Source organism: Sorex araneus, chromosome 11 (genome assembly GCF_027595985.1).
Source record: "Sorex araneus isolate mSorAra2 chromosome 11, mSorAra2.pri, whole genome shotgun sequence".
In the NCBI taxonomy this organism is placed as follows: domain Eukaryota; kingdom Metazoa; phylum Chordata; class Mammalia; order Eulipotyphla; family Soricidae; genus Sorex; species Sorex araneus.
The window spans coordinates 14,186,257-14,198,625 of NC_073312.1; the positions used below are offsets into that span (position 1 = coordinate 14,186,257).

At 57.7% G+C, this 12,369-nt stretch overlaps 1 protein-coding gene across 4 annotated transcripts in view; it reads right to left on the reverse strand.

The window, feature by feature from the left end:
* Window positions 1-1,281: 1,281 nt before the first annotated feature.
* VTI1A (vesicle transport through interaction with t-SNAREs 1A) overlaps window positions 1,282-12,369 on the reverse strand; it is a 396,717-nt gene continuing 385,629 nt past the window's right edge. For all 4 annotated transcript variants that reach the window (XM_055118855.1, XM_055118853.1, XM_055118852.1 and 1 more), the window contains one exon: window positions 1,282-2,875. Coding sequence is in view for 2 of the 4 variants with exons in the window: in XM_055118852.1 (XP_054974827.1) it covers window positions 2,782-2,875 (94 nt within the window). In the remaining 2 variants the exon portion in view is untranslated. The remainder of the gene's footprint in view (window positions 2,876-12,369) is intronic.

A 12,369-nucleotide genomic window follows, 5' to 3' on the forward strand; every position in this document is an offset into this window, starting at 1 on the left:
CCGCTGCACCCGGCTCCACCGCCGAACATCGAAGACTCTTGGCCATGGAAGAGGATTTAATGAAACCGCTTTAGGATTCTGGGGCAGGGTGGCTTTATTTATTCTGCTGGGGAGACGGTGGCGTCGTGGGGGTGGGTTTCAGGTGGCCTCCCTTCCCCAGGCCTCCGTCCCCCTCCCACCCCCACCTCCAAGAGCCATTGTGTTTTTTTTTTTTTTAACAAAAGCGCCGCCCCCCCCCCACTCCCCCCAGTCTTCTATCTCGTCATGAGCGGAGTCCTCCCGTCCCTAGAACTTTCCACGGATGGAGGTGTGGGCGTTCTTCCTTGCTGGGTGGCTAGTGGGAAAAAGAGAGAACGATCTGTCGGCCTTGGGGTCCCCCTAAGTCTCCTGTGCTGCTTCTGGAGGGCCAAGCAGAGGTATGGGGCCGTCCAAGGGGGGCAAGGGCTTGACAGAGTGGCCAGGCCCAGCCCGATCAGCTCATCTTTTTCCACAAACCAGGATGCAATGGGGCGGGCGGGGGGTGGAACCCTGAGGCGCATCCAGACACGGGAACCACAATAAAAGGCCCCCGAGGGGTGAGCACTCTCTCCTAGTGTTTTCTGTGGAGTCCCTAGAAGCCGGCAGCCTCCCAGGATCCACTGGACCCGGTTCCCGAGGGGGCACGGGTGACCTCTGGCAGCAGCCCGTGCGGCCAGCTAACGGGTTCCAGGCTCGGGGTGGCGCTGCCCAAGACCAGCTGTGTGGGCAGCAAGGCTGTCCCCACCAGACGCACCTCACGACAAGATGGTAGCGGGTTTCCCTGCCTGCTGGGGGCTTCCCCAACGTGCTCTGCGTGTCCTCAAGCTCGTGGCGGGAGCGAAAGCTTTTGGCCGAGACGGGTCTCTTCAGCGGGTAGGGAAGCCAGCGCGGCTACCCACTCGCTCTGCCCTACTGCGCTCAGCCCCAATCCCACACCGGCCGCGGGAAGGAAAGGACGCAGCTTTATTTACACAATACTAAATGATTTATCTGAACCCACGAAGGCCCCGGCCTGTTTCGAGAAGAACCATTTCTCTGGTGGGTTTTTGCCAGCCTGCCTTTCCTCTCCAAACCAGAGCCGTTCTCTTCTGAGTGGAGGGGGTTGGGGGAGAATCAAACACTATGCCCAGGTATGGGTGTGGGGGGGTCCTCGGCGGGGGGCAGAGGTGGTCAGCACTTGTAATGAGCAGAGGGTTTGCATTTCAAGGAGCGAAGGCCTTCAATTAAATCCAAACGAAAGAACAGCACGGGGAAGAACGGATGGACTCTTAAGAAACATCTATTTTGCTTTCTGAGTGAGGGGTAGGGGTGGGGAGCATGACCCCAGCGGAGTCATTACGGAGCTCGATTTGAACATGATTCCCGCTTACAGTGGACAGGAAGAAACAGAAAGAAATCACAGGGCACGGGAGCGGTTGGAATACAAGGGGCTTCCGGAGGGCCGCGCTGACACTTGTTAGTTAAAAAGAATAAAACAAAAGCCGAACTCCATCCTTTTAGACGACACGATGGTCCCGTCTTCTTCTTTTTCTTCTTCTTTTTCTTCTTCTTTTTCTTAATAAGAAGGTTGCGGAGCATTTTCCACAAAGTTTAAGTTCGAGTAGCTTATCCTATCGGACTCGGCCATACTTATAATCATATCTGGAATCTCACATGGACAAGACATGTTCTTGCTCTTGCTGAAATATTCATGTTCTCTTTACATACTGGAGTGGATGTGCAGAGACCCCATCAGACCTTCTGCGTGTAAGAGGGCTGCTTTCGGCAGCACGGATACTAAGACGGAGAGGATACGGAGATGCTTGCACAGGCCAGGGGACGGGAGGTCACCGCCATATACCAGGGCTCACTTTGCCGGCAAATTCAGGGGAGCAGGGGATTTGGGGGAAGGCAAAAAATTGCACTGGGCGGAGTCAGGTGAGAAATAGTCTTGAGATTAAAAAAAAATACATTTCTTTTTATTCTTTTTTTCTTTTTTGGGTCACACCCGGCGATGCACAGGGGTTACTCCTGTCTCTGCACTCAGGAATTACTCCTGGCGGTGCTCAGGGGACCATATGGGATGCTGGGATTTGAACCCGAGCAAACGCCCTACCCGCTGTGCTATCACTCCAGCCCCCCAAAAAATACATTTAATATATATGCCTCAGAGAAACAGGGACAGTGTTGTCCGCTGCAGACCTGAGGTACCCCAGAACGCACCGGAAGCACTCAGACAGGGAGACATCACCCATCTTGTGTGGGTGGGAATGGGCGTTTGGTGTGCCGGAGCTGGTAGCTGGCTCTGGGCCCCATCTCTCCTGCGTATTTATCTTTTGACGTCACAGAGGGCAACTTGGTGACAAATGAAAGGGCAAACGGGACTACTTCTCAGAAGCCCTGTGACTGTGTAGGTTCAAATGGACTCACCAGGTCCTCTCCCAGACCATGGCCCTGCGTGGCTACGGGACAAGAAAGAAGGTCACGAAGGCTCCTTGGGCCAGTAGAAGACATTACCAGAAAAAAATAAAAATTAAAAAAAAAAGAAGAAGAAACAATCACTTTCCCCCTCTCAAAAACAAATCTGGGTAAAGACAAGTCTGGGGACGACGGCGCCCCCCAACACAGGCAGACTGACACTGTGTGCACGTCAGCGGGGATGGGGGGTGGGGGGAGGGAGGGTCGAGAGGCCCTGTCAGCGCCCGGGAATGATTCATGTGACCATTTTGTCTTAATTACTCAGAACACGCCTTGGTTGCTGTTTATCCAGGAAGGGCGGATACATCAGAGTCTTCGGAGAGAAAGAGTGATTGCCGTCAGGATGGTGATGACCAGAATGGTACCCAAGATGACAAGCAGGATGCGGTTCTGGATGATTCTAGGAGAAAGCAGAGGAGAAAGAGATCACAGGGGGACAACAGGACATTCTGCAAAAGCCCAGCTCAGACCACGATGACTGCTCAAGGGACTGCTCTGCCGTTGGGGTGGGGAAGGGGGGAGCACGGAGTGAATCTGCACGTGTACAAGTCTGTACGTGTGTGCACACATGTATGTGTGTGCAGGTGCGTGTGTCCGACCACGCAGCCTTTTAGTTCCACAAACGACTCCACAGAGCGTGTCGCATTGCCCTCGAGAAACACTGCCTGCCAAGCTAAGGCCAATCAAACGGCCTTCGAGGAAGTCTGGAGTCTCGTGTTGTGATCTGGCAGTGATCAAGGGCCCCATGCAAGCTTCTCTTTTTAATTTAAAAGGTGAGACAAAGCTTTCTTTTTTTTTTTTCCCTTCCCTTTACTGTTTCCTGGTAAAGTAAAAGGCTCCAAGCAAACACTTGTCAGTAAGGCACTTACCTGCACAAAAAATACCCCGGGAAAAGTAACCGAGAGACTTAGGAAGAAAAGGACAGGATTAAGATGCAAGTGTCAAACTTGCTGCCTGGGCTGTGAAACTGTCACCTGTCAGGGGGCTCAGGCTTGGGACCACCAGGAAGAAATACTACATTTGCTCCAGAGTGGAAAAAAAAAAACCAGCCTCCCCGCCCCCCCCCCCACCGCCCCAATAAAACCCCCAAACTCCCAGGATGGAAATGAGAAGGAATAGCAAGTAGCCAAGCGTGCTGTGACTTGGCGAGGACCCTGCCTCCCCGCTGCCCCCAGCCCCCTGAACTCGGCCAAGTGTGATGGGCGCGGGAAGAAACAGGAGAGGCCCCCAGCTCAAGCCACTTCCTTTCTCTGGTGAAGCCGTTTCGTAATTTGCTCCCACATTCGGAGTGAAAGAGACCGAACAGCAGAATGCTTTGTGGAGCCTTTCGGAGGGCGGCCAGGTCAAGCCGCCTCGCCCACACCTGGGCTCCGGAAGCGGCTGCCCGGGGACCGAGCGGGCAGGGCTGGCTGGCTGCCCACCCTGTCGGGCTCCCTCGGCCACCACGTTGCCCACCCTCCAAGCGAGAGGCAAAGAAAGGTCTGACACTCGGTCTAGTCAAGGGCCCCCGCAGAGTGGGCGGGGCCTCAGGAAGAGGCTGGTGGGACCCGGGGGCCCCTGTTACAGCTGAGACCCCTCAGTCTCTGAGGAGAAGTCTCTGCCAGGTGTCTGCAGCCGTTCCGAGTGGCTTCCCTGGCAAGGGGACAGCACCCCCTGGTTTCAGTTGGATTCCGCCTGCTCCCAGCCCTTCGCCCCCAGCCCTACTAAACGGATGGCTGGAGATGGTCCCGGCAGACAGGCCCACTCCCTCATGGCCCCCTGCAAGGACCGGCTCCCTCTTCTCCTGACAGGTTACAAAATGATCACATTTGCTGACACGTCTTCCGCAAAAATGCTTTAGCGCCTGTGTCCACTTGGCTGGAAGGAGATGAATGGTCCGCCTGGTCCTCATTTATCACGGGAGGCTCCGCTGAGATCTGTCTCGCTGATTTCTTCCCTTCCTCACTAGAAAGGCTGCGCCCCGACATTAATTCTTCCTCGATGACAGTTAATTCGGATTTAACCGGCCCTATTTACTCAGGAGGCAGGGAGGGGTCTCTGTCCCGCAAATAAATAAATAAGAACGGGGGACTTCACAGCTTGTTAAAGTGAGGCTAATTATGAACACTGATCGGTGCTTCTCGGTGGCTCAATTTAAAACCCAAATTGATTTTCCTCCCCCCCACCCCCCCTCTGGAAGGGCAGAGGCTTCAGAACAGCCCCTCCTCATCCCTTTTGCCCAAGACACTGTCAAAATCTCTATTTACCACCGTCACCCGCATCAAGCTTGCAAAGGGAATCAACAAAATTGGAACTCAGCAGTGAAACAGATTAAAAGCATGAAACACTCTTTAAAAATTCTGCCGTCAGTAATATACGGCAGTGGGTCTCGGGGTTGACAACCATTTTATTTGTGGGTTGAGGGCCCCAAGGCAGCCACGATGCTAATTTATGAAGGATTAACCAGGGGTGTTGCTTGTCTCATCGGAGGCACGTTTGGGAAAGGAAGGTGCAAGCAACTTCCAGCCTCCCCCTCCCCGCACCCCTGCCCGGGTCTCTGCACAGGCCTTCTCGAAGCAAAGGGCAATGGGCTCCCCCATTCCCAGCTCTTCCCAGGAGCCCTTGTGGGTCAGCCAAGCCCCCTGAAGGCAGGGACTCTGCTCCTAGGCCACACTTCACTGTGGGTCAGAGATTCAGCTGTCCCCTTTCTCCCGGGCTGACCACACGGTCCGCAGCCTTGGCTTCTCTGGTCCTAGGGCAGCTGGGAGGAGGGCTACTGCTCTGTTGCCAAAAAGGCTGAGGGTAGTGACCACGTGCCCGGCCACCACCCCGCTCATGGGGCTGATGGTAGTGACCACACACCTGGCCATCCTCCTGCCCACGGGGCTGATGGTAGTGACCACACACCTGGCCATCCTCCTGCCCACGGGGCTGATGGTAGTGACCACACATCTGGCCATCCTCCTGCCCACGGGGTTGATGGTAGTGACCACGTGCCCGGCCATCCTCCCGTCTACAAGGCTCATGATAGTGACCACAAATCCAACCACCATCTTGCTCAACGGGCTGATTATAGTGACCAGGCGCCCGGCCACCACCCTGCTCACAGGGTTGGTGTTAGTGACCACAAGCCTGGCCGCCATCCTGCCCCCAGGGCTGATGATCGAGACCACACGCTTGACCGCGTCATCCCGCTTGCAGGGCTGACGGTGGAGAAGACGCACCCAGCCACCATCCCGTTCTCAGGGCGATTCTGAGCAGAGACCATCTGCCCGGAAATCTGGAGTCTGTGCAGAAAAGCTCAAGTGGAAGGAAAGGCCCCGGCTGGGTCTCCTCTGTGGAGCTGGGTGGTACTGATGGAAGCGGGGGTCCTGACAGAAGGCGGGGGTGGGGGGAGGCCAGTGGGGAAGTTTTCTCCTGGTTCCAGGGGCAGATGTTCGGGAAGAAGGGTAGGGTGGGCGGAGAGGAGGTGGAACAGAGATGCGTTGGAAGGAAGTGGGATGCTGGCATGCCGAGCAACCTGGTTTTGGACCCCAAATGCGTTGGGCAGACACAACCCCTCTGAGGACCAGAGAAGAGGCTGGAGTCGGGGCGCGGAGTGAAGAGGACTGAGCCAGCCCAAGAGAGACAGAGGCTGGCAGTGTGCGGGGACCCATCTGTGGGCAGGTCTGGAGGCTGCCGCGGCCAAGGCAGGTATCGCTGGACAAGGCAGGACTCGGCGAGGATCCGAAGGGACCAGGATGCGGGTGCCCAGTGCGGGAGTGGGGAGGAGAAACTGGGGGCAAGCCCCGAGTAACAGTCCCCCTGAGCTTGGGAGGTGGGGCGGGGGGCAAGGGAGGGCTTTGAGTTCAAGCGCAAAGGTCTGCAGCTAGCGGTCCTAATCTCCCTTTTGAAAATGCAAAGTGTGTTTACCCAGTAAATAATTTAAGAAAGAATATACACTTGAAAGAAGACGTCCATTGACACAGCCGGCTAAACTGCCTCCAGGCAGAAACTTGTGCATTTGCATGCTGCATTCTATTAAGCCCGCGCACTGTGGCTTTAAAAAGAATGCAGAGCCAAATTAAAAGGAATGTGGGCCCTGAAACATCAAGGATCCTCCCGAGTTTACATTATGAATCACAGTGCTGTTGATACAAGATGAATTAACCATTTACTTTGAGGCTGAACTCACACAAGTATTATTGAAAATACCGAGTCCCGCGTGGAACCCGGGCGGCTGCAGCTCATCTCTCCCTTGCCAGCCTCCTCCCCACCTCCGGAAAAACCAGCGCCAGGCGTCCCGGTGGGGGGGCGGGGGGGCGGGATCCCCAGAGCCCGGCGGCAGGGTGGCAGGCAGGGGTGGCAGCTGGCCGGGCTCTCTGTGCTGCGGGCGCTCCCCGTGCCCCCAGGATCTGGTTCTGCTCAGCCTGGGCCGCCCCGCGTGTGATGGAGAGACGGCCAGGAGATCTTATTCTGGTCAGGGACTCGGAGCCAAAGGGCTGGGTGTCACCTCCCCAGGGGAGGCTTGTGGTTGGCTCGCAGCGGGCTGGCATCTGGGGACGGGTATGCGCAAGGTGCAGGAGGGTGAGGACTGCTGCCCGGGTCCCTGAGTCATCCCACGCCCTGGAGATTCCTGCGAGAAGCCCCTGGCCTTGAGGGGCTCCGGACTGCAGCTCAGCCTGCGCCAACCTCCTCCGCCATGGAGGGGCCCCTCCTCTGAATCCTCTTCCACGCCTTTCTCACTGAGACCCAGGAGAGGGGTGTGTGTGTGTGTGTGTGTGTGTGTGTGTGTGTGTGTGTTTGGGGTAGGGGACGGGGTGTGTGGGGGGAGGAGAGTGTTAGGGCTGGACCTGCTGCAGCCATTATGTTGCCACGAGGACGGTCTGAGAAAGCAGCTGTTTGTCCAGGGAACAGCAGAGTCCGAGGGCGGCAGAGGAAAAGCAGCACAGTCCCGAGGACACAGGGGTCTGCACCCTTCGGTCACCCGCGAGACGGCAGTGACTGCGACGGCAAACTCCTGTTCTCTGTCACAGCACCCTTCCTTCGGACTTTTAATAACGTCACAGTAGAAATTGACTTCACTTTTCAAGTCAGCTTGTGTTGTCTATTTTCGGTTGATTTTCCCCGATTCTAAATTTCTCCACCCCTTCCAAGAATTTCTGATTGTGCCTTGCTCCTTCTCCTTTATTTGCTTTTGGAGTCACACCTTCCCACGCTCAGGGCCTACTCTTGACTCTGTGCTCAGGGATCACTCCTGGTGGTACTCAGGGGACAATATGCAATGCTGGGGATCAAACCCACACCAGCTACACAGAAAGAAATCACCTTACTCACTGCCTGTACTTTCCTGTATGTTTCTCTCTCCCTCCCTTCCTTCCTCCCTCCTTTCCTTCCTTCTCCCCTCCCTCCCTCCCTCCCTTCCTCCCTCCCTCCCTCCCTCCCTCCCTCCCTCCCTTCCTCCCTCCCTCCCCTCCTCCCTTCCTCCCTCCCTCCCTCCCTCCTTCCCTCCCTCCCTCCCTCCCTCCCTTCCTTCCTTCCTTCCTTCCTTCCTTCCTTCCTTCCTTCCTTCCTTCCTTCCTTCCTTCCTCCCTCCCTCCCCTCCTTCCCTCCCTCCTTCCTTCCTTCCTTCCTTCCTTCCTTCCTTCCTTCCTTCCTTCCTTCCTTCCTTCCTTCCTTCCTCCCTCCCTCCCTTCCTTCCTCCCTCCCTCCCTCCCTCCCTCTCTCTCTCTTCCTTCTTCTCCTGTTAATGTACAGGGCACATATGTGGTGCCACGGACACAATGTAGGGTGGCTGCGTGCATGGCAAGTGCCTCAGCTCCTGTCAGTTTCTCCTACCCTCTCCCTGTTAATACCGCAGCGAGCAGAGCTCATGCACACACGGGGTGGTGGGCTCACGGCAGGGGCTGTCGCAGTGTTCGCATCTGACCATGGTGCACATGGGCTCACTGGGGGTCGCACCCCCAACTGGGGTGATCACGGGGGATCGCTCCTTCTAGCTGCAGTGCTCGTGCACACCGGGCTGTGGTGCCACCCGGGACATCATACTTAGCACATGTGGGGACACCGGCTTCCTGCTTGCAAGGCAGGCGCTGTGACTACTGAGCAATCCCCTGCCCCGCCCCCCTGCCCTTTCCTTCTCACCATCACCCCAGGCTTTTAGGATGCCCTTCTCTGGTGGCGCCAGTCTCCCCAGCTAAGCGTGGGGCATGCCGGGTCTCTCCCTCGCCTTGTATATGGCCAGTGCCCACGAGAGCCAGGCACAGATACTCTCCACCAGCCCAGGAGCCCCGGGCCACTCGGCTTCCAAGGGGCAGTCTGCAGGCCAGCACACGCCCCAGGCCGGTTCTGTGCAGCCTCCCTCCGGTTAGGATGCTGGCGGTGTCTCCTCCTCGGACCAGCCTGCAGGCATTAGCCCGAGAGGGCGCGACACCCCAACACTCTCCAGGTTCAGGGCCCCGTCCTGCCTGGCTGCCCGGGCCTGAATAATGATGCCCCCCCCCCGGCCCCGCCACCTTAGGGGGTCTTACAGAACAGACACACTGGCAGGCCAACGAGCACCAGGGAAGCCCTGAGTGGAAGAGCCGGCGCCGGGGAACTCTGCAAAAGCCTCTAAAACAAGGGCCAGGAAAAAGATTCTCCAGATCTGACCCGGATGGCAACGGGGTGGTGCTGAACAGAAGGACGCCCGGGAAGGGAAGGGGCGCCGAGGGCTCCGCCTCTGACCCTCACCGGAAGGAATCCTTGCAGAGCTGGGTCCAGGGTCTGCCTCGCGGAGATGCTGCTCTCTACCTGCCTCTCCCAGGCCCTGTCTCCAGGAGGGTCGGCAATCCGCACCCCGACCCCAGCACGCAGGCGGCAAGGATGGTGGGGAAATGCCTGCACTGGAAGCCGGTGCTAGGCGCGGGGAGGAGTCAGCTAGACACACATCACGGGAAGGGACTGCCGGCCTGGCCGGAATCCCCCGGGTGAAGATAAAAAGCTAGATGGGCGGCAGGGGGCTACTTCAGAAAGCACCTCTGCCCACCGATGGGGAAGGGGCAGGTCGGCAGGGAGGGCGTCCTGCTGCAGAGCAGCCCGGGATGCTGCCTACGCCAGCTCCTCCCGGACACGGGGTGGACACCCCACGAAGCTGCATGCGTTACTTCGCAGCAGGTGACCCCCCCAGTACAGGCCCCCTTGGGGCGGGGAGAAGCAGAGAGGCTGCCTTGGCGTCCCCTGGGAGGGCAGGGCGCGCTGACCAGGACCAGAGAACAAGGTCCCCAGGGGTGTGCAGGGAAAGCCAGCCACCTGCTGGGACGTGTGTCACTCTCACTGATCGGGAGGATGGGACCAGCTGGTGAGGGCTGCCAGAGGCAGGGGAAGGGCCCCAGAGAGATGGGTGGCCGCCCCTTTGCCAAGGGCAGGGGGAATGGCCAGTCCCCATGGCCGTGGAGACTCCAAATAGGCTCCGCCTGTATCTGTGGATTTGCCCATCGACCCCAGCAGGTGTCTCCCAAGAAACCACCCAAATGGGAAACCTTGGCTTCCGAGGGAAAGTGTTTCCGAATTCTGGGCGTCAGACAAAGCGCATCTCTACTTGCCGCCAATGCAACCCGGGGGCCGAGACCTCTGACTCGAAAAGGGGGAGCAGTGGGCACCCTGCTCCTCCTCAGAGTGGAGAAAGCCAGGTGGGAAGAGGTCCGGCCTCCTGACCCCGCTCATGTCTGGGGTCCAGTCTCGGTCCGAGCACCACTCAGCCAGGGCCTAGTCCAGGGGCAACCAACCTGGCCCGTAACCGATTCCAAACCGCAGGGTTGGAGGCCAGGAAGCGGGCACGGAGGCGACAGTGTGTGCCCTGGGCTGCTCCCTGGTGACGGGGACAGGCGAGGTCAGGCCCGGGGCCTTCCCACCGCACAGACGGCAGCACGGGGCTGGCGGGCTTCCAGGACTTGCTTGGGGGAGACATCTTGGAAGCGGGGGGTGGGGCCCGGAAGGGGAAACCAAGTGGCCTGTAGGAAAGGGGTCTGCAGGGTGGTCCCCACTGCCCAGGGGGTATGAGCGTGGGAAAGGACAAGCAGACATGCCTCAGTGTTCCCTTCTCAGAAACAGAGCACCTGAAGGAGGCCTCTGGAGCTCACCTCTGAGGACCCCGTGGAAAGCGAGAAAATGGGCAGGCGTGAAGGTCCAGCAGGCACGGTGCCCGCCTTGCACATGGTCGACCTGGCTTAAGCCCTGGCATCCCATACGGTTCCCAGGAGTGCTCCCTCGCCACACAGCCAGGAGGAAGCCCTGAGTGCAGCTTGGTGTGGCCCCAAAACAAGAGAGAGAGAGAGAGAGAGACAGAGACAGAGAGAGACAAGAGGGAGACAGAGAGAAAGAAAGAAGGGGGAGAGAGAGACAGAGAGAGACAAGAGGGAGACAGAGAGAGATATAGAGACAGAGACAGAGAGACAAGAGGGAGACAGAGAGAGAAAGAGGGGGAGAGAGAGACAGAGAGAGAGAGAGAGAGAGAGAGAGAGAGAGAAAGAGAGAGAGAGAAAGTTGCTAAGGAAGACAATGGCTTGGAACATCTAGAACATCTTCCAGGTCCTTTAGTTGGAAGGAAAGAAAGGAAGTGAGGGAGTGAGGAAGGAAGGAGGGAGTGAGGAAGGAAGGAGGGAGTGAGGAAGGAAGGAAGGAGTGAGGAAGGAGCAAGGAAGGAAGGAAGGAAGGAAGGAGAGGGAGGGAGGAAGAAAAGAAGGGAAGGAAGGAAGGAAGGAGAGGAAGGGAGGGAGGGAGGAAGAAAAGGAGGGAAGGAAGGATGGAGGGAGGAAAGGAAGGAAGGAAGGAGGAGGGAGGGAAAGGAAGGAAGGAAAGAAGGGACGGAGGGAGCGAAGAAAGGAGGAACGAAGGAAGGAAGGGAGGAAGGAAAGAAGGAAGGAAGGAAGGAAGGAAGGAAGGAAGGAAGGAAGGAAGGAAGAAAGGAAGGAAAAAAAACCTTAAACCAGAGGGATTTTTCCATTTTTTTCCTGGGACTAAAGCCCCAGGCAGTGGAGGCCGAGTACTGTTACTGGTCAGTCTTTGGAGGTCCTGCCCTCCAGCTTCCTGGTCTTCACAATCCGAGCCCCTAACTGGCTACTGGACAATAGGCAGCCCCCGCCAGCAGCAGACGGCAGGGCCGCTGCAGGCCAGGGGCCCCGTGAGCCTTGCCCTGCGAGGTACTCTTGGGCGTGAGGCCCGCACCCAGCACAGAGCATATTCTGGCTAAAAGGGCCCGTGGGAACGTGAGCGGGGGAAGGGAACGAGCTGGTGGATCCAATTTGCCCCAAAGACACCCCCTCTCCCTGTCACAGCGCAGACAGCGATTCACACAGGCCACCTCTCAGCGTCGAGGAGGTTGCGGCCGAATCTCCTCTCCAACTTCATTGAATATTGAAGAAACCTCTGTGTTGCTGTGTCAATTTAGGCAGACTGCCTCGAACCCTTTGGGGGGGCCCAGGACAGGCAGATGCACAGGCAGAGCCAAGGGAGCCCCCCGGGCCCGTTCCCTTCAGCATCACTCAACAAGGTGCAACTGTGTCACGCTGGAAGGCAAACGTGCCCGTTTCTCAAAAACAACGGGTGTTTCCAGCCCCTGCCCCCACGGGGGAGGTTCCCACACTTGGGGCTTGGCACCCCTGGGCTGTTCCCACAGCCAAGTGCAGTGGATGGAAGGGAGGGGTACCCCCCCCCCCCCCGCCCCATTGTTCGGGGAAGAATTTGCAGCCCTCACCCTAGCCACTGTCTTCTGTGAAAGTGGAGGTGGGTCTAGCAAATGTGCCCAAGTGGGACCCAGGTCCAGCCCTCCCTCCAGCAATCAAAAGCCTGTTTCTCGGTGTGTACATTTTGGTGTTTCAACTGCTTTCAAGCCTAGCAAACAATCGGAGCGGAGGCCATTTCTGAGATGGCGCTAAAAGAACCTACTCGGAGACAGAT